The 21986-nt window shown below is 40.1% G+C and overlaps 1 protein-coding gene across 3 annotated transcripts in view; it reads left to right on the forward strand.

Annotated features, from left to right (window-relative positions):
* Window positions 1–21986, forward strand: part of gria4a (glutamate receptor, ionotropic, AMPA 4a) — a gene marked incomplete at both ends in the record, with an annotated part of 108190 nt that overhangs the window by 44319 nt on the left and 41885 nt on the right. For all 3 annotated transcript variants that reach the window (XM_083886687.1, XM_083886688.1, XM_083886686.1), the window contains 7 exons: window positions 9136–9375; window positions 12535–12587; window positions 12838–12969; window positions 15362–15415; window positions 15988–16146; window positions 20997–21164; window positions 21817–21921. In XM_083886687.1, the coding sequence (XP_083742813.1) occupies window positions 9136–9375; window positions 12535–12587; window positions 12838–12969; window positions 15362–15415; window positions 15988–16146; window positions 20997–21164; window positions 21817–21921 (911 nt within the window). The remainder of the gene's footprint in view (window positions 1–9135; window positions 9376–12534; window positions 12588–12837; window positions 12970–15361; window positions 15416–15987; window positions 16147–20996; window positions 21165–21816; window positions 21922–21986) is intronic.

Genomic DNA, 21986 nt, shown 5'->3' on the forward strand with positions numbered 1-21986 from the left:
GCACTCACACACAGAAAGAGAGAGAGCTATAAAGAAGCGGAGGACTAATTTCCGTCCGTTTCCAAATGGCCTGCTGGGCAACAATTGCTTCCTGCTTTTTTTGTGTATATTTGCTGTCAGTTTCCCCTGCGTTCTCTCTGTGGTGTCTGCTTGGCAAAATCACTGCCATCAATGTCAGAGTCCCTTGTGTGTTTTGGAACGACTCTCTTCCTTTCTTGCTCTTTCTGTCTCTCTTGCTCTTCCTTTTCTGTGTGATGCAGTTTGGTGGGGGAAAAAAGGGGAAGATAGACAGAAAGCAAAGAGGAGACAGACAAGGGGATGAATGGACTCATTCACAAGCACAGCAAACCCGACACAAACAGAAGCAAACAAAACACATCTATCTATCTATCTATCTATCTATCTATCTATCTATCTATCTATCTATCTATCTATCTATCTATCTATCTATCTATCTATCTATCTATCTATCTATCTATCTATCTATCTATCTATCTATCTATCTATCTATCTATCTATCTATCAGCTAGCAAACTTTCATTTTAGCTAGCTAGATATCATCTACATTTTAGCTAGCAAATGTTAATTTTATCTATCTATCAGCTAGCAAACTTTCATTATAGCTAGCTAGATATCATCTATCTACCTTTTAGCTAGCAAACTTGAAATCTATCTATCTATCTATCTATCTATCTATCTATCTATCTATCTATCTATCTATCTATCTATCTATCTATCTATCTATCTATCTATCTATCTATCTATCTATCTATCTATCAGTTAGCAAATTTCATTATAGCTAGCTAGATATCATATATCTACCTTTTAGCTAGCAAACTTGAATTCTTTCTATCTATCTATCTATCTATCTATCTATCTATCTATCTATCTATCTATCTATCTATCTATCTATCTATCTATCTATCTATCTATCTATCTATCTATCTATCTATCTATCTATCTATCTATCTATCTATCAGCTATCAAACTTTCATTTTAGCTAGCTGGCTATCATCTATCTACATTTTAGCTAGCAAACTTTCATTCTATATATCTGATTTTGATTTTAGCTTGCTAGATATCATCTATCTACCTTTTAGCTAGCAAACTTTCTATCTATCTATCTATCTATCTATCTATCTATCTATCTATCTATCTATCTATCTATCTATCTATCTATCTATCTATCTATCTATCAGGTTAATATTATATGAGCACACTTGAGGCCTGATGCCAGTGCTAACCCTTCATCCGTTAGAACAGCATGCTGATGATAAATATGACATAAACAATGAGCACCCATGAGTGTGAGTGTTACACAGAAACTACAAAATTATTTAAAACCACAAAATACGCGGTATATGCCACTAGGGGTCTCTCAATCAAAACAGTGACAACCCCCCTAAAGAAACGGCTTTTGATGATATCGGGTATCAGCGTGGGATCGTGGTATTATTGTTCTTCCTCACACTTCACACAAAAAGAGCTTTAATGCTTTAATGAAAAATAAACATGCTTAAATAAAAAAGAAATGAAAGACAGCCCGCTGCATGGCTAACGAGCAGTACCAAATGTTACCTTCCTGACTGTGATGTTTCATGAGGGTTTGCGCCGGACGTCATAGCAGAGAAGGTCAAGCATGACGTCATTATGAGGTGGCAAAAAAGTCTGTTAGCTTGACTAAAAATTCAGATATCTATGGACTAGAGTGTTGGAGATGTTGTGGAAACTGTAGGTACTCTACTCAACATATAATATATTTTGTTGAGTTTCTAGTCCTTTTTCAGATACTTTAATGACAAAAGTTGCATATTACTTATATCTGTAATTGTGCTCTTTTCGGCGTCCTCGACTCAAAACAGGCAAAAACAAAAAGGTAGGCACTCAATAACATCCTAAATCGACATATATTGATCTGCTTAGGATGGCTGGTCAGTTGTTATCAAGGCTAAAAATAATTTATTAAGGAATGGGTGAAATTGATACGGATGCATAGATTGTTTCAGATCTAATGTGAAATATTATTGAAAAACTAATAATTGCTCATTTTCAGTCATTTAATAATTTTGTGTTTGCTTTGCTGCTGCTTCTGTATTATCAATATGATATTTGGTAAAATTCGCTTCTTCCGTTCGAGTTGCCCATATTCTCTTTTGTTCCATTGTGCCATAATCCATGTTATAAACTAGGAACAAATATGAAATCCATACAGAGACTTCGGTCTCTGCCAGATATTGATCCCCAGGGTTTGTGTTCATAATGCTTCTCTTTGGATGGTGTGCAGGTGCCTTTGTCATATGACACTATTGCTTCAGTTCCTCTCAAAAGAAATCCTTCATACTACTCGTCGTACCAATCAACAATTTAGTTGTAGGTATTGTTGTTATGAGTACAAAACAAGAGCGGGAAACAGCATTTACTGCACTTTTGTAGTGGAGAAAATTGAATTCATATTCACAAAAGCCTATGTTATTGTTTTTTTTAGTGCTTTAAGTCCTTAGCCACTATTTTACATTGTATAAAAGCTCCATGTCCTGTGCTGTCCCTGCTCTGCTGCTAAACTCCATCCTTGATCTCCACTGGTTTGAAAAGCAGAAAGCAGCTATCAAACTCTCAAGGAAAATAGGCAGCCGGTGAGCAAGTGCCATCCACATAGTAAGAGCTGAAATTACTGAAGCAGAGAGAGAGAGCTCTCCATTTATCTCCAGTGAATGTTCAACAAACTACAGCTTCTCAGAAACCTAAGAGTGGCTCAATTTGAAGTGCCCCCCGCACCAAACTTTGTAGGAAGATCATGCAGTGTCAGTAATTTGATTTGGTTCACTCTCTTATTTCGTGCATCTGTCAACTGGGATTGTGAACAATGTGAAACACCCAGTTTTATACATAGAATTAAGTTAAAATCAGTTAAAGGTGCATTATGTAATAAATCTAAATCAACTGGCCATAAAATCCTCCTAATATGTCACAGAGACTCAGGAATAATGTTCATATAACAAACTGAACTCACCAACAACAACAGTACAGCCAAAATATTTGCATTTAAAACATTTTTTTGCAGACTGCAAATCATGTTTCGGCATGTGGCGCCACCTACCACTGTCTACCAGTCATTGCAGTCAGTAGAGTCTCAGCTGCCGAGCAACCACGGGTTGCCAGTTACGTCAGAAAACGAAACCTAAAATACCTCGGTATTTTGAATTTGAATGTAGTAACTGTTTTTGGCCACAATCTTACATATGGCACCTTTAAATCATAACAGTTATCGTTCTTCGGTTTTTTTTCAGTGATGGATATTTTGTTGCCTTATGGTTTTATGCCGTTTTTCTTGTATCCCAAGAGGTCAAATTAATTAAAACAGGGTCAGGAAAAAATGTGTACACGTGCAACCTGTTACAACATCAACTTTAATGAATGTGGATGGATTTCAATCTTCCAGGGCATATTTGTTGTTAGACGTATAAAGACTGACATAAATGTTTGCGGTGGCCTCAGGGAGAACTGATTAATTTTTGCCATTTGCAACAAATGTGCCAGATATGTCACAGATAATTTGTCATTCTCGACGGTTAGAGTAATTGGTGGAAAACTCAGCATCTGTCCCTCGCATCCTTTGCCTCTTTTAGCTCCTTGCAATGACTCAAATGTGGTGCAATATTCACTCATTTCTGCTTTCTGACTTAGCCGCTTTCTCTTCCTCAGTTCCTTTGATAATGATCTTTTCGGTTTCCGTTGCTGTCCTGATGTTCTCACTGAGAATACTAAGCTAGATTTCTCTTACAGCACCAGAGTTATTGGAAAACATTGTGTTCGAAAAAGCACTCTGGCAATGTCAAACGCACAGTTCTCCCTATTATTTGTTTCTGTATCGTTGTTAAAGCTGTTGTTTTAGGATTAATTTTTGTTGCTTTGAGATATTCTGCAACGTAGGAGCTGTCTTGAGACTTCAGAAGGTGATCCCAGTGATTCCACTTTGAGTGTATAATCTCACTACTTGGCTTTTGTATTAACACCCTGGACAGTATTTGTGTCATAGCACATTAGGAGAAATCAGCCTGACAAAATTCAAGCTTGCTATTCAAACCATGTTCCACCTTTTGCCTTGTTTATATCATTTTAAGAAGCAGACCAACCGTCTTTCTTTGAATCTGTTCATAGAGTTCCGTGTTCATGCTGGTGGTTTTTTTAAATAAATGCAAAACTGTTTAGTCGAAAAAAACAACACAGTGTCATTAGTGTACCGCCACCATTTAATCGTGTTGCTACAATTATAATAATAAATGAAACAATAAATGAAATAAATTTCCCGTAAGCCTAAGAAAAGGTTATTGCAATTAGGGGCAAAATGTGCCCACATTGCAGTCCTCTGGCCCTGCATACATCTGTTCTTACAAAAGGAATACAATAAGCGAAATGAAATGCTATAAAGCTTTTAGTCCGTCACCCCAATTACAATGAAACATTAAAATGTAATAGTATTTTTAGCATGTTTTTAGGAATTCTACTGAAAATGTAATTCAGTCTCTCTTTTTTTTTTAATAAATAGTTTAATTCAATAGATTAAGACAAACCCTCACTTGCTGGTAGAGAGGAGAGATACTTAACCAAAGGTGACCTGGTTCTGTTTCTGTTGGTCTGGTAAGTGTAAATAGATTAGCTTATCATCATATCTACAGTGCATATATACAGTATATAGTGTGTTTCAGCTCGCTGTGTGTCAGGCCGTGTTATTAAAGTCCTCTTCTCGTTCATAAATCAAGTGATTCAAACAGTGTGCATACAGTGAGCAATAGGTTATACTGATAAGCCGGATTGAAAACGCAAACTACAGAAAATAAAGCACAGTTGCTGCTTTGTCCTGTTTTACTGATTAGTTTTCATTTATAATGTCTTTTAAAAAATAAAACAACGCTATCATCCATCCATCTTCTATAGCTGCATCCTCCTCCACATGAGGGTCGTGGGGTGTGTTGTCTCAGCTGACATAGGGCGATAGGGGTTGTATCAAATGCTCACAAAGGCTATTGTACCTGGTCTGAATACATGGTTGTTTCTATATTATAGGGCTGAAACAATTACTCGATTAATCAATTTTTAACTATTTTGATAATCGATTAATCCGTTTGAGGGTTTTCTGATTATTAAAACAAGCTGTTTGATTGTTTCAGCTTCTTAAATGTGAATATGTTCTGGTCTATATGCTCCATAAAACAAAGAAATCGTTAAAACTGGATCATTTTGGTTTGTGGACAAAACAAGACGGTTGAGAACGTCGTCATTTCCAGGTTTGACAAACACGGATCAACATTTTAAAACATTTTCTGACATTTTATGGACTGAACAATTATTGATCTATCGAGAAAATGCTAATCAATTATGAATAATTTTTAGTTGCAGCTCTACTACATTACAAGTCTCAGTATCAGATATACATTTCCCACTGCCACAATAGACCCTGTTACCAGTATTAATGCTGTGGCTGACTGGTGTCATGTTACTTTTCATGTATGTTGTTGTTATTGTTCCCTCATATGCTCATGATATTATGTGGGTGGAAGGCGACCACAGGGAAGAAAGTTGTGATCAGATAATGGACACTGAGAGACAAAGTGATATGGACATGATTTAAGATGCCTTTCTGAATGCACACGTGCAAATGAAATAAATCAGATCGAGGCAGAGTGCTGCAGAGGAAGATGTAGACTGGATAAACTGTGTGCAATACTGCAGAGTAATCTTCATGAAGAGAGACAGGTTTTACAAACGGGCAAGTAATTAAGAAAAAAAAAAATCAAACATATTGCGATGCTGTTGGAAAACAAGTGAGGGGAGTAATGGAAGCTAGAGGTAAAGAAAGTCCCAGGAGACCTATTGTGTCCAATGCTTTTACTGTGGTGATGATGCACCATGCCGCTGGTCCTCTCCTCTCATTAAAGTTTTATGAAGCAAGCTTAGCATATGTTTTATTACAATGACGCCACTGCCTGGCACATTCCAACCTTGCGGCGAGGTGGTGTTGGTGAAGTGGGCTGCAGCGAAACATGCCCATTGGGTCAGACATTAGAAAGAGATACGTGGAACAAAAAAAGCGATGAGCAAGTCTGAGAGGCAAAGTCAGAATGAGAATGACATACATGGAATTTTTGTTTTGTGCTCTGAGTCTGTGTATGTCTGAGTATATGGCTGCATGTCTTTGTAGTGTTAAGAATAGGTATATGTTTTCGCCGGAGTTTGTTTGTCTGTTTGTCTGTCTGTTAGCAACATAACTCGAAAAGTCGCAGATGGAAATTTTCAGTAAATGTCCGCAATGGGACCAGGAACAAGTGATTACATTTTGGGCGTGATCCGTAGACGCTATCACTATTTCATCGCTATTTTGGCGGAGGCCTGCGCTCTCCGAGTTCTTTTCTAGATCCATTAGTTTTGTTGGTGAAAAATACAAATTATGAAAAGGGATGTCACAAACTGCATCTAGGCGAAGGTACTACTCAACCATTTGGTCGACCACACTATAAGTCACTATGTCTCATTGAAAAATGCATCAAGCTGAACTCACTAACACTTAATGTGATTTGTTCTGAATGGTGTACTTTATGAATTATGCAAACAAGGTTTATTATGAACAGAGGTCTCAACCGTTTGGTAGAGGCCTGTATCTGAAATATTAGGGTCTAATTTAATATTTAAAATGTAATATTTAAAATTTAATAATAAATAAATAAATAAATATATATATATATATATATCTACATATATATATATATATATATATATATATTGATTTCCGTTATTGTTATCATAAGTAAATAAAATAATAATAAAATAATAATAAAAAATACAAAGAAATCATTTTTCCTTTGCTTTTTTCTTGGTGTGTACCTTAAAGGGTTAAAATCTTTTAAAAAGTCAAATAAACGCAAGTTAGCACTGAGCAGCACCCCTGAATGTTAACCAGTTTGTCATTTCACAGATGCTTATTTTTTATTCTGCTGCCTTTTTATTTTTGCAGAAAAAACAGGTGATAACAAAAACTAATTAATTTAAATCGAGGGGACTGCATTTGCAATGACACTGTTGTCAAAGAAATGCAATTGTATTTTGTTTTTCATTTGTCCTTAGACAGTTTAATGACATCATTTCCCTGAGCCATTTTTCTGCAGAAAGCTGCCGTCATAAATGCCAAGTACGGTTTTCCCTGCGTGTTTCAATTTTAATAGCTGCTTTCTATTTGCTGTACGTTTTTGTCATTCCCTTGTTATTTTGGTTTTCTGTGATTCTTTTCCTAACTTCTGAGCACTTAATGACAACGTCAGCTTCAACAACTGGACATAAACATAACGTATATTAGACTGAGTTAAATATAGCACCTGTCATTATGTAGTTTGTCACACACACACATACAGGCTCATCTCTATTCACCACCTTATTTGTCTCTTCTCTGCTTGTGTGCTTTCAAGTATCATATAAAACCTTTAAAATGAAGTTAAAAAAAATCATCTCTGAGGACACTAAGTATATGAACTTTGAGGACACCGTGACTCAGCTTCTTCTGAATGACGCATGCTAAGTGCATAGTACGCTAGTACTCTGAATTGAAGACATTTAGCTCCTGTCATAATCAAAGACTAAATCCCTGCCTTATTGCATCCTGGGTGCAGAGGCCTCAACTCTGTTTAATTGCCACAAGCCAAACCACCAAAGCTGCATCTCCCTCAGTGTTTAGCCCCTCTGAGGCTTACGGCTGACAATGGAATTACTCCGACTCCCATGAAAGAGAGGGAGTAAGAGAAAGATGATGCAGTCCTAGCAGAAGACACGAAGGAAGCAAAAAGGGGGGGAAAGGAAAGGATGGATGCAGCTGTCTGTCCCAAAAATGAGAAGAGAGCGGAAAAAGGCTTCGAGATGACACGAATCACAAGGAGGTCAAAAGAGAAAAGGTTACATGGTGAAGACCGGCTGTTGCCTAAAGCGAAGCCTGCGGTTCGCCTGTCTAAATGTTTACTCCAGTGTGAGATATTACATGCAGGCTGAACAGGGCAATATGACGCAGGAGATAGAGCTGCAGGTTTGAAACATGTCTGTCTGAAAGAATGGACGTAAGAGAAGACGAAAAGAGAGAGAGGTGGGGAGGACACACACTTTTTATCAGTTTACTCTTTTAATTCTTGGATTTTTTTAATGTTCAAACACAGTTTTGGTCAAACACCAGTCTGCACTCTTAGAAATAAAAGTGCTAAGTAGAACCATATAAGGTTCTTCGTCTTGTCCTCATAGGAAAACCCTTTTTGGAGGTTTCCACCAAGAACCCTTTTAAAACCCTTTATTCAGGAAAGGGGTTTTAAAGGGTTCTCTGGATCAAAAATGGTTCTTACTGGAAACATTAGTGTTACCAAGAACCCTTGATTTTTCACAAGCAAATGGTTCTGGGTAGCCCTTGTAGAAGGACCCTTTTGGAACCCTTATTATTATAAGAGTGTGGATGACTGGCAAACCGAACCATAGGGCAGGTATTTTGGAAGCGAGATAAGTGGAGGATGTTAGTGTCTCTTTGTCACAGATGAAAGCTTTGGGATATTTGAAGACTGCGTTGCATCATTGTAGTGGAAAAGGACTTCACATTTGATGAAAGTGCGCTACACAAATCATATGTGTGTGTCCATGGATGGTTAACTCTGATCAGGAGGATTTTTGATTGCCAGGCTGATCTGATGAGCATGCAAATATGTGGACTCATGCTTCATAACTTTATGTATGAGAATTGGTAGAGAAGGAAAAAAAATCAACAAAAGTAAGGCATAGATTTGTCTTTTCTCTGTGGAAGTTTTTGGTAAATGAGTCACACTTATGAAGGTTCACATAGAGAGTGGTGTTTGTGGATTTTTAATTGGGAGTTGGCTGACACATGCTGAGGCTGTAGCTTAATAAAATGGTTGGCAAAATTCTACAGAGTCAATGCATTTTTCTCGTTGCTCTACCAACTTATTTGCTCTGTTTTTCACAGAAAAGGCATCGAAAGCATTTGTTCCCTATTAACTTTCATTTTTTAATCTCTTTCTTTCCTCCTCCCTTCCCACCCTGATCCCTCTATCTGCAACTCCATCTCTCCTTTTTTTCTCCCGCACATCCTTGCAACAGTCTGTTCTCAGTATTCCAGGGGAGTCTTTGCCATCTTCGGCCTTTACGACAAGCGCTCGGTGAACACACTGACGTCGTTCTGTGGGGCCCTGCACATCAGCCTCGTGACCCCCAGCTTCCCCACTGAAGGAGAAGGCCAGTTCACCCTGCAGCTGCGACCGTCCATCAGAGGGGCTTTGCTGTCACTGTTGGACCATTATGACTGGAGTCGATTTGTCTTCCTCTATGACACAGACAGAGGTATGTCTATGCTTTAAAAAGAGTTGGTTTTCAATTTGGCTGCTTTACATGTGTTACATGTTTTTTTTTGCAAGGATTATCTGAAGGACACGTCTACACTGAGTAGTGTAAACATCCAAGGAAATCAACAAGTCAGTTAGTATTAAATTTGGACTAAACTAATTGGCTGTTAAGTGGAAAAAACTGTGGGTCTGAGATTGAGGAGAGTTGAAGTTTGTGTGAATTTTAAATTATAGCAGCTTTGTTGTAACCAAATCCTCCCTTGTTGGTTTTTAAAAAAAGGACAAAGAAGGGAAATTAACGTAAAAGAGGCTGTAAGTCAGTATTGGTATATTCTACACTGTTCCTGAAGTACTCATGAACTCCACTGAGAACGAGAGATACAGTAACTGAAAAGACTCTCAGAAGCCAATCTGAGAGCCCAAAGTCAAATCAGTCATGGAAGATGAAAATAGATTTCCAAATTTGTTTGGTTTTGAGTGAAGAATTAGCTTTTTAATTTGGATTCATTTTGGAAGCGTTACAATATCATCAATTTATTATCATCTTGTTAAAAGGCTGAGATTAACTCCTACATTTAGCCCTGTTTTTGTATGGGTAACGTATACTGTACAAAGGCAAACACCTTTGAAGCTGCACCGTGTCGATGAAAGGATCCAGCTACAGGAACGAGGGTGTAGCCTGTGACTTTGTTTTTGCCTCAAGTCTCGTAATGTTTACCTGGCTTTTTAATCGCCCCCATGAACCATGTGAAGCAGACACGGCTGATGCATCAAACCCCAAAACCACTATTTATCATTCATCCCTTTCACTCTATCTTTCACCGTTTTGCTCTCTCACAGATATGCAGACACAAACAGAGACAAATTCTCTGCCACAGGGAGAGACAGAGAGGTCAAATATGATGCAGCATCCCCAGAGCCCTGAAAAGTGGCGTATTAGTGAATCAGTGTGTTGCGCCATGTGTGTATATATACGTGTGTGTGTTTGCATGTGTGTGTGTAATTGTGTGTGTCTGTGCCTCCTCTAGGTTGTCTGGGTTAGAACCCAGGGGAAGAAGAGGGAGAAAGAGAAGGGAAGGAGGGGAGGGGGGGGGGCAGGAGAGACAGGTAAGGTGAGTTGAGCTGGTGGAACTGCCAAAAGGAGAAAAAAGCAGAAGAAGTACAAAATGAAAAGAGGAGGAGACAAGCAAGGTGGCAGAGGAAGAGACTGGAAGAGGAGATTGGGGATGTAGATAGGAGGCAGTGGAGGGAGACAGGGGAAGATTACAGAAAAGGCACAAAGGGGGAGCAAGAGAACTGACAGGATCATAAGCCTCTGGGTGTACACATAGCAGGGTGAGGAGGGGTGATGATTGAGAGAACGGGGAAAGGGGAAAGTATGAGGAAATGGTGCAAAGGATGGATGCATAGAGTTTGGGCTGTGTTCACCCATGACTTGGCCGAGGCAGGACCCTTCGTTATAGGCTCCCATCAGGCCCTGCTGCTGCCGGTAATGTGCTAGAAAATGGGCAGTAACATTGTGATCTGTTTTTACGCTCTGTGCTCTGCTCTGCTCCGGATACACACACACACACATACACACACACACACACACACACACACACACACACACACACACACACACACACACACACACACAACATGTACTATGTGCATTTCTTCAATAAATGCATGTACACATGGTGCAAACAAAACCCAACACCTACCTTACTGAGAAGTTCAACCCTTGACACGAATACAGCAATTTAGACATAATTTACAACCGGTTCTAGATTAAATGCACAGTGTCACATACATATTGCACATAAAGACCGATGTCTTTGTCAAACACAATACGACATACATTCACACCCATACACACGGTGATAACTGGGGCTTCAGATGTACATACATTTTGCTTCAATTGAACCAATAAACAGCCCCTATACAAACACAGAAAATAGAGGGCAAAAGTTCATACGGTTTGAGGTACAGTATACACAATATGTGCCTCTGTTTACATCGCTGTCTTTATTGCAGACATTTGCTCTGTGAGGTCTGTCACTTTCCTTGTGCGTGGCTGTGACATCAAGCTCTGACATTTTATTTTTTTCACATAATTTGGAAATTGGTGATACAGACTACAAAAAATGGCAATTGTGTGTCCATATTATAAATATATTATTTGTGTACTACACAAGTTCTACACTCTTCTTCGGCCTGTCCTCATAGGAGAACCCTTTTTGGCTCCAGGTAGAACCTTTTTATAAAGGTTCCACCAAGAACCCTTTTAAAACCCTTTATTCAGGAAAGTGGTTTTAAAGGGTTCTCTGGATCAAAATGGTTCTTACTGGAACCATTAGTGTTACCAAGAACCCTTGAAAAACCCTTTCTTCAGGAAAGGGTTTTGCAGAAGCAAATGGTTCCAGGTTGAACTTCAGCCCTTGTAGATTAAGGGGAAATTCAATTCTGCAGTGAGTTAGTGAACACACACAGCGAGGTGGAGAACATGCTAACCCAGCGCAGTGAGCTGCCATGCCAGTGAGCGGCGCTCGGGGAGCAGTGAGGGGGTTAAGTTGCACTTCAGCTGCGGACTGGTCGGGGATTGAACCTGCTACCTCCCAGTCTCGAGTTTGAAGCCCTAACCACTAGGCCACAGCTGCCCCCAAGAAGAAGAACACTTTTGGAACCCTTATTTCTAACAGTGTAGTGATTTCTACACTTGTTGATCAACAACAATTGAGCTTTCATGAAAGCTGGTCCAAATCCATTCAAATCATAAAATATAACACTGAGAGCTAAAAGCCTGTTACTTTGTAGAAAGTTCCTTTCTCTGTATTGTTCCAGTCTATAAAGCTGTCGTTGTTCTCAGATGAGTTTACACTCGAGTCAAAGTTCACTACTAAAAAAGACACAATGCGACGGTCAATTTAAATTAAAATGTCACTTGAAGCTGTTTCCCTTTCAATTAAACTCACAGCCAGTTCTGTCCGCTCGTTCCTTTTGTCCGTAAGAGCTCTGTAGGTGACAGTCAGAGGAGCGACTGCAAAAGTTTCAATTATAATCAGGCTGTGACTCAAGTACAGGCTCCACTTATTAAATCTTTCTCTCTCTCTCTCTCTCTCTCTCTCTCTCTCTCTCTTTGTCTTTGTCCCTCCATTTCCTCTGTGTTGTCTAGGTTATGCAATACTGCAGGCAATTATGGAGAGAGCGGGACAGAATGGATGGCAGGTCAGGGCACTCACAATCATACACAATTTTTTTTTTTTGGTACCAGGCCAAACAAGCATGGAACACTCATGATTACTTCAGGCATGCATATACATATGTACTTTTTAACTACACACACACGCACACAATATGCACACACTCTTTGGTTTCTTTGCAGGAGCAAACGTAGCAATTTAACTTGCTTGTGGTAGCACACGCACATTACCTGTTTGCGTAAATGCACACAAATGTACATAATATGTTATCATAGGTGAGTGCAATCTGTGTGGAGAGTTTCAACGAGGCAGCGTATCGCCGGCTGCTGGAGGACCTGGACCGACGTCAGGAGAGGAAATATGTCATCGATCTGGAGCCTGAGCGACTACAGAACATCCTAGAACAGGTAACGTCGTTGATTAGATTACCGTAGCACACAACATGAGCTGTGCAGCTACAACTGATGGTATTAGAGCACAGTGGTACATGGATCGACAGAGTAATCGGAAGGTAAACTCACCTTACTTCCACATATAGCACCAGTTTTAAAGACAAAGTGATGGCAAGGGAGTGATTTATTCATATTTTATATTGCTGTATCTGTACTTTTACTGAGGTGAGAGTCTGAATGAAGCAAAATGATTACATCAATATTTTCCCATAGTGCCTTCACCACAGCGTCATAAATGGTGGGAGATAAAAGATGGAAAGTAGGACTGCATGAAGTGTTTTTACAGACTGTACTGTTCACTCAAAAAGACACGGAGCTAAAGAGGAGTGAAGAACAGCGGGAAACCAGGCGTGACACTTTGAAGGGAAGCCTGCAGCAGGAACTGGGTCAGCGAGAGCTAATGTTCTTACTTTTTTTAAACAAATAAGTTGAAGTGAAATGGTCCATCAAAAAGACTTGGATGTAGCTCCGTTAGAGAGGGCAGAGATTACATCACTAACCTGATTATAATAGCAATTAACATCTCGCAAAGAGGTTCAACAACACAACACACGCTGAGACCTTAAACCACATCGTTCAGCACGGGCTGTGGTAAGTCATGAGAGTCTGTGAGTGGATTTAAAACAATTAGAGTCCGCATTACATCACATAATATTGTTGAATGCACCTGTTTTTTTTTTTTTTAATGTTTGTTGTTTTCTTTACTTGTGTCATGTCTGCCTGCTGTCTGCTCCAGTCAGCTCGCTACAACAGCACTCCTTATGCTTTCTGACATCTGTGAAGAAAACACAGTTTGAGATTTCCCCTGGAGACATTGAATGAAAAATGTGACTTCACAAACAGACACATCAGAGCGGGACACACAGTGTGGGGTGTTTGCACATCAGTGTAGGACCACACCACCACACCACCACCACACCACGCTGCCCACTAAGATACAGATTTACACGCACACAAAAGCTGACACCTTACGCTTGTCCAAGTTCATTAGATGAGTTCTATTGCTTGGTGATTAAGTCTTGAGCTCTGTCAGATGCTGCAGCGTGTGTGCGAGCGTGCGCCTGTGTGGCCTGTGACTCAGGATCCAGTGTAACATTCCATTGGTTCTGCCGCCTGTCATCACATCTGTCAAACTCAATGACCAGTAGTTACACTCACACACACACACACACACACACACACACACACACATTTTGTACTTATAGATTTGTGAGGACACACATTGACGTCAAAAAATCTCAGACATACACACACACACACATTCATACAAAGCATGCAAACAGAAGACACATTCTGCTTCTAACTAGGGCTGAGCGATTTTGAATAAATATCTAATTGGGATTATTTAAACAGGAAATGCTGCGATATGATTCGCAATATCAGAGAGAATGGTAATTTTTACTTCATTATTCTCATATTCAAAAAAACATACGTAAAAGGATAAACGTGTGATATTTGTGCAGCTTTGTGAGGAACAAACACATTCTCTTCAGTCTGTAGAATAAGATGTGTCGTAATAATTCATCTAAAATGATATTTTGACACACATTTTGGCTTGAGCAAATATTGTGCCATCCTGCGATTTGAAAATTGCAGTAAGCGATCAGTTGTTCAGCCCTATAAACTCATACATGCAACCACAAGCAAACAAACAAGAATAACATTGGTGCCCACACACTCTGCTAAACACGGAACAACACAAACACACATCCACTAACGGCCTCCCAGAGACAGACTGACAGACTGCTTCTCAATTGGCTTCTCTGGTGTGTGTGAACAGACAAACGGACACACACACACAGTCTCCCATCACGGTGGGCTGTGTGGTGTCTCTATTGGCGAGTCTCCCTGCTCTGAGACAGATACTGCTTTGTTTGTGTGCCCCACCAGCTGCAATCTGTGTGTGTGTGTGTGTGTGTGTGTGTGCATCTGTCTGTATCACTGATAAGTGTGGGTGGGTGAGAGAGACGAGAGGAAGCCAACTTTCAAATAAAATGTATTAAGTAGGTTTATGCACCATGTTAATACAACTACTAAGTTTCACATCTGACCCCATCCAATTGTACAGATCAAATGACGATTACTGACTTTAGTGTTTGAGCAGAAAGAATAAGAAGTTTGTTGGCAAACTGTCAGACACTCAATCCCACACGAGACACACAATCAGTTGTAATTTTTCTCCGACAGCATGTAGTGGAAAAGAAAAAATTTTCAGGTCAAGGCAGTTTGCTAGGATTGGTTGCACCAAATAGTTTGATGCAAAATAGGAGTCTGAACTTTTTTCTAAACCAGTTTAAATCACCTCTCTCCCATCATCTCTTTCTCTCTGTTTTTACTTTATTTCCAGGCTGTCAGTGTGGGGAAACATGTTAAAGGTTTCCATTACATCGTAGCAAACCTGGTAAGAACTCTTAATGTCATTGCTTTCAGCTATTATTTTTTGATGTATGTTTGTTACTGTGCTTTCAAATCAGAGCGCAGGATGTTTGGAGCCACATAACAGACTCTACTCACTCCAACTTTTAATGTTAAAAAAATAAAATGAAAAAAACCTTAAACGGTAAATAAAAATCTCTGGAGTAATTTGTGGAAACAACAAATTGTGTTTGGCAGTCGCACAACAGTCATAGCTCTAGGAATCACTGTCAGAACCCATGCCAGTAAAGGATCTCTGCTATGGTTAAAAATAAAAAAAATAAATAAAAAAGCTCAGGTCAAGCTACACAGAGCTTTTAGCAGTTACCCAGTACAACCTTCACATGTCTTTACACTCTGGCTCTGCTCCTCTCACAAATTGATCCCTCTTCACAACTACTTTACTGTGAAGTGACACTACATGTGGAAATCACTCCACATTAAGTACGGGTGCAAATGAGTATGATCGGGATGTGAACTTTCACCAAATCCTCCAGAGGATTAGGTCACACACGCTTCTTCTGTTCTGTTCCCTTAATTCTGTCTTTCTTTCCACAGGGATTTAAGGACATATCTTTGGAGAGGTTCATGCACGGAGGCGCAAACGTGACTGGTTTCCAGCTGGTGGACTTCAGCAAGCCCATAGTCATTAAACTGATGCAGCGCTGGAACAAACTGGATCAGAGGGAGTACCCTGGATCTGACAGCCCACCGAAGGTAATAAAACATGTTTTTAAATACTCGCTGTATATTTACAGATTATACTATAACTGTCCATGCCATGTCCCTCCCACTGTCACATGACTTTGTCCTGATTTCATCTCTCTGCCCTTCCTTTCTGTCTGTCTTTTTCCCCTCTTCTCCTTATCCACACCTCTATTGACTGGCTACTGACCTGCCGCCAACTGCAGCTGATTTGAGAATATATTAACTGGAAATATGTCCACCTACCTATTAAAAAAACATCGCTATGCAGCCTTTTTCCTTTGCTCCCTGGCTCATGCTCACATGCAGTCGGTTGCAGGAGACACACACATACACAGTGTCGAGAAATATGAAAAATCGTGTTGTGGTCGTAGTCCATCATTAGCATGTCATTTTTCACCCAGGGACTTGTGGTAATGAACTAATTAACATTCGTAGATTGGCCTGATGGAATCTCATGCACACGCCGGCTGCATTAATTGTCCCTTAATGTTTACGTAAAATTAGCTGTGTATACCGAGGTATAGTCTTATGAGGCATGTTTTTGATGAACAAGACCCCGTGAACATGCAGTACAGTACTGTACAAGGTCACGACAAGCTACGTGTGAGTATTTTCTGTACATTTGATGCAGCACTTTGCGCTGTTCTCCCACAAAGAACTCTACAAAGGATTTTGGCCTTTCCCAACCATGGGAATACCTTTCTTTGTGATCTAACAGAATAACAGAAAACCAGATATCTCAAGTGTCAACAGATGTCTTTAAATTGTTCTAGGCTAATTGGTGCTATGTAAAATCTGTACTCAGTTAGCCTTGGGCCAATTCACACCCTCAGGCCAAGTAGAACTAATAATGTGCAGTGTGAAAAGCACTAATGGGACTTGTCCCTTTTGCACCGAAGACTGGAGTTTGAGCGAGCTGCTTTTAGCCATCAATCAAAACGGCTCAACCCAGTGATTCTAGACTTGTGTTCCTTGAAATGAGCTCTTGTGTGCCAGGAGATTTTCGCTGAAATGTAATGAAAATGATCAGCGAGCTGGCAAAGTAATATTCATCAAACTTCATCAAAATACACAGTGCTTGTGATCTTCTCTCTGACTTTTTCCCGGATCAAAACCTTAGCATATTTCTGTGTTACACTCGGAATATTTACAACATTTGAGTTACTGCATTAACTAACATGACAACCTTTATCAATATTTGTCCATGAGTCAAACATTTATTGCTTGCCAGACTGGTGCAAATCTCACTCTTTATCCTCCACATGAGGGCGTGAGGGGCGCTTGCAGCAAACTCAGCTGAAACACGGGGTGCACCCTGGACACAGGTAATAGGTCCATAACAGAGCCACATATAGAGACAAACAACCATCCACTCTTACACCTACGGTCAATTTAGAGAGTTCAATTTACCTAATCCCCATAATGCATGTTTTTGGACTGTGGGAAGAAAATGGAGAACCTGGGGAAAACCCACACATACATGCAGGGAGAACATGCAAACTCCATGCAGAAAGGCCCTTGCACACCAACCATCTTGAATCTTGTAGGCCCTATACTCTATGTAGAGTCAACCATTTGGAACTGGGCCTTCTCTACACTATGATATTTATAAATATATATAAGATTTAATGTCTTCTAGTCAAACCTCGGTAGCCCCACCACCACGTACCACTGAGTGAAGCAGCTTGGTTTCAGATCTGTACTGATAGATATCATCAAGTGTCATTATTCACGGGCGTTTGACCCTCATATGACCATATTGATATTCAGGCCGCCTAGACTTATTTTTTTTTTATGGCTGTTGAATTGTCAAAAAATGTTCAACGAGTGACTGCCCCTTTTTTCAAAATAACTCTGGCAGTTATTCAACCGTTTAGGAATTATGGAACTGAGAAGCAGACGTCACAAACGTGCTGGTGAATCTTGTCTGTGATTGGACGTTTGTTCCGTGGAACGAAAAGTATATGGGTGCAGAGCTCTATTTCTCTGCTTTCTGCTTTCCATCCATCCATCTTCTACGGCTTTATCCTCCACACATCCTGGACAGATCCCCAATCCATAGTTTTTGTAGATATCACAAATGGTCTAAGAGTTACGGTCATGAGAAGTAGGCATGCTAAATCTGGTGATTCTGGTCACAGAAGGGTTAACCTGTTTCTTTATCTAGACTAGTGAAATGTCAGCATGCATACCTTCAAGACAGGAACACACATGGACATACGTTGAACAACTGTATGTGACGGTGACCTATAACTAATGTGACTTCTGTGTTTTCTGTAACTCCTGATTATGTGTCCTGAAGATGTCGATAACACTGACAATGTAGCATCCAGACCCATCTCCCTCACATCCTCAACCCCCTGTTTTCACAGACGCTCCTTAATTTGATATTAGCCTCGTCCTCTATTAGCACAACGTTTGTGACAATGTTTGAATAAATAAATAAAGGATTTAGCATGAATAAATGTAGGAATAAAAAAAAAGTTTTCCTTATGCATGCATCATGCCTTTATCTCACTTAGGTCTGCTCAATCCCTGAAGTCAGTTCTATAATTTATAGAGGGAATCTGTTGGGACTGGATTTATCTGTACTAAAAGAATTGTCATAGGGGAGTAAAACAAAGTTTAGAAACAGACTTTTCTGTGTTCCCAAGTGGTTCTTGCGTGACCCTGACAGAAACAGGTCTGTCGTTGGCTCAGTATTGCTGTTGTTTTCTCCTTGATTTAAATTCTATAGTCCTCGTCTGTCAGTTACCCACCCTAAAGTTCTCTTTAGTTTCAAAAGGGGGAGATGAAAGAAAGATGACATGCTTGTGCAGCCTTCCAAAACATGCCTCGTGGGATATAAATCAAGGGATGTCAGTATGGAGAGAAAACTACCTGCAGAGGAATGGAGAGCGGCGGCAGCGGAGTTTTTCAGATGACTTCCCTTCTTTCCTCCCATTTTCATCTTGCCACTTGTTTCTGCTGTGATGTGAAGGCAGCCTGCTGTGTGTTTGACTGCCTCTGTCTGAGTGGTGCTGTGCGTGGTGTGGGTGGCGGTGTTATTGCTGAGTGCGTGGCATGGCTCCCTGCCGTGCCTTGCTTTACCTGTAATGAATTTGTCAAACAATCTGCCAAGATTACCTCCGTTTTAAGAGAGCAGATACTGGCGACTTCTTCTCCTCTTTTTTTTTTTTTATTCATCCTTTAAAGGTCCCTTCTAACACTGAATATATGTAATTGACTCCAAATGACCTCTGGTGTGCCACATTCATGAACCAGTTATGAGATAATGAGTCCCTGGGCGCAGACATGTTGAGGGCCAGCACTGCTACATAATGGACAGAGCCCGAGAGTCAAAAAGAGACTACTGTACTTGTTGTTGTTGTGGTTGTTTTACATCTGTTTTTATTCATTCTTGGTATTTTTGTTATAGTTTGATTGACTTCTCGCCAAGAAGTAGTCACCTTCAAACAGTAATACAATGATGAAATTGTCATAAATCTTGTTATGTGAACCCAAATCTCACCATTAGTAGGAATTCTCCAGTTAAGTGGAGTTAATGACAATCCAGCTATAAAGCAAGCTGCGTCTGTCTGTCTGTGACGGGCATATCTCACTGACCATTATTCAGATCGCCCTAAGAGTTTGGATATGGGTTGAGCATGGCCGGATTGTGTGCATCTTTGATTTTCACATTTAGTAATTTAGTAATTTTAATGTTTGCTGAAATATCACGCTACACCAGGCAGGCAGCGGCTCATCAGCAGCAGCTGCGCTGTCTGGGGCAGGGAGGTGGGAGTGAAGAGGGCTGTCTTCACGGTGGGTGAGACATTTTCACACGGTTCAACGCAGAACATGGCGTTATACTAAAACGATGAAGTCGGTGTCCATTCACCAATGCACGAGCACATATTTATTTAGCATTACAATGCTATTATTTTGCGGCTGACTTTGCAAACCTGTTCCCAAAGGTAAGCTAGCGAGGCTACGAGTAGCATTAGCGTAGGGCTAACATAATACAAACACTGTGCAACCTCATTAGGGACAAGGCATTATTTTTAATTTTCAATTAGCATTAGCGTAGCTAGCTGTTTTGACTGTCGGCCACTCCAGTTATTAAGTTAGCCTTTACGTTCCTTATCATGCTTTACCATAACTGAAAAATCTTCTTCAGCTCCCACTATAGGAATACATACTTCCTACAGGCACTGCACTAGACTCAAGGACTGTATTAGAAAACCGTCAGCTTGTCTTGTTGCATTTACAGTGGTGTTGACTGATCAAATAAATCTAAGAGTGGTGAGATAGAAAGGGACACAGGTCAGCATGGTCTGCTGCTGAGGTTTGCATGGACTTAAGATGGTCCAATGAGGTCCAATGCCGTAATAAAGCTGAGGTTTTACTGGCTCTCACATAGCTCTTCACTACAGCTCTGCATCAAACCTGTCATGGTCTGTATTTACACTATTAGACTCTTTTCAGTCTTGATGACCACAGATTACACACCACAGTCTTGCCCCATGCACACCTGTTTACACACACACACACAGTGCATCTATTTGCAGTACTTTTTTTTCTAACACGCATCAATAACAACCATTCACACACTGCCAACAGAGCAGCCAGAAGCAGTTTGGAATTAAGTGTCTAGCCCAGGGACACATTAGCATGTAGACATGTAAACTAGAGGAACCGGGGATTCAACCCAGACCTTCAGACCAACTCTGTGCCCTGACATTCATTTCATCACTTTCTACCATCCTGTGCTTTTTTTTCGACTTCAAAGAAATATTTATATCCCTGTGAAAAAAAAGGTTCAAAACTTGTCATTCTCTTCCCTAAGTCTGCCTTTGTCTTGTTGTCTTGTTCTTCAGTATACCTCGTCGCTAACATATGACGGTGTCCTTGTCATGGCCGAGGCATTCCGCACCCTGCGCCGTCAGAAGATTGACATCAGTCGCCGTGGAAACGCTGGTGACTGCCTGGCCAATCCGGCTGCTCCCTGGAACCAAGGAATAGATATGGAGCGTGCACTCAAACAGGTGGAGACAAGTGCCATATACATATAGACTGGCAAAGACATAATGTTCACAAAGTATACCACAAAAAAACACAAACATCTAGACATAAGTGCTCAACACAAGCATTTTTAAATGTTTGTATTTATAAGTTCTGTGACACTATGATTCATGGGACATTCAATTCCTTGGATCTTAAAATTGTAGTGCAGGTCTGATAGTATTTCTTATACTGTTAAAGGTGCATTATGTAATAAATCTAAAGCAACTGGCCATAAAATCCTCCTAATATGTCACAGAGACTCAGGAATAATGTTCATATAACAAACTGAACTCACTAACAACAACAGTACAGACAAAATAAGTGCATTAAAAAAAAATATTTTGCAGACTGCAAATCATGTTTATGTTTTGAAATCATGTTTTGGCCTGTGGCGCAACCTACCACCGTCCACCAACCATAGCAGTCAGTAGAGTCTCAGCTGCCGAGCAACCACGGGGTTGCCAGTTACATCAGAAAACGAAACCTAAAAGACCTCGGCATTTTGGATTTGAATGTAGTAACTGTTTTTGGCCACATTCTTACATTACATTTAGTAGTTACTGCGTCATGTAGAAGAGGGTTGTAATTCAGTTTTCTTCCCACTCCTTTCTGTCATTGTTCCAACAAACTCAGGTACGCATTCAGGGCCTGACTGGGAACATTCAGTTTGATCACTATGGTCGAAGGGTCAACTACACCATGGACGTGTTTGAACTGAAGAGTAACGGACCACGGAAGGTGAGCTCTCAAATATTTAAACAACAAAAAAGACATATGACTCATTCCCTTTTTGACTCTTACAT

The sequence above is a fragment of the Microchirus variegatus genome (assembly GCF_963457635.1).
Source record: "Microchirus variegatus genome assembly, chromosome: 3".
Taxonomy (NCBI): Eukaryota; Metazoa; Chordata; class Actinopteri; order Pleuronectiformes; family Soleidae; genus Microchirus; species Microchirus variegatus.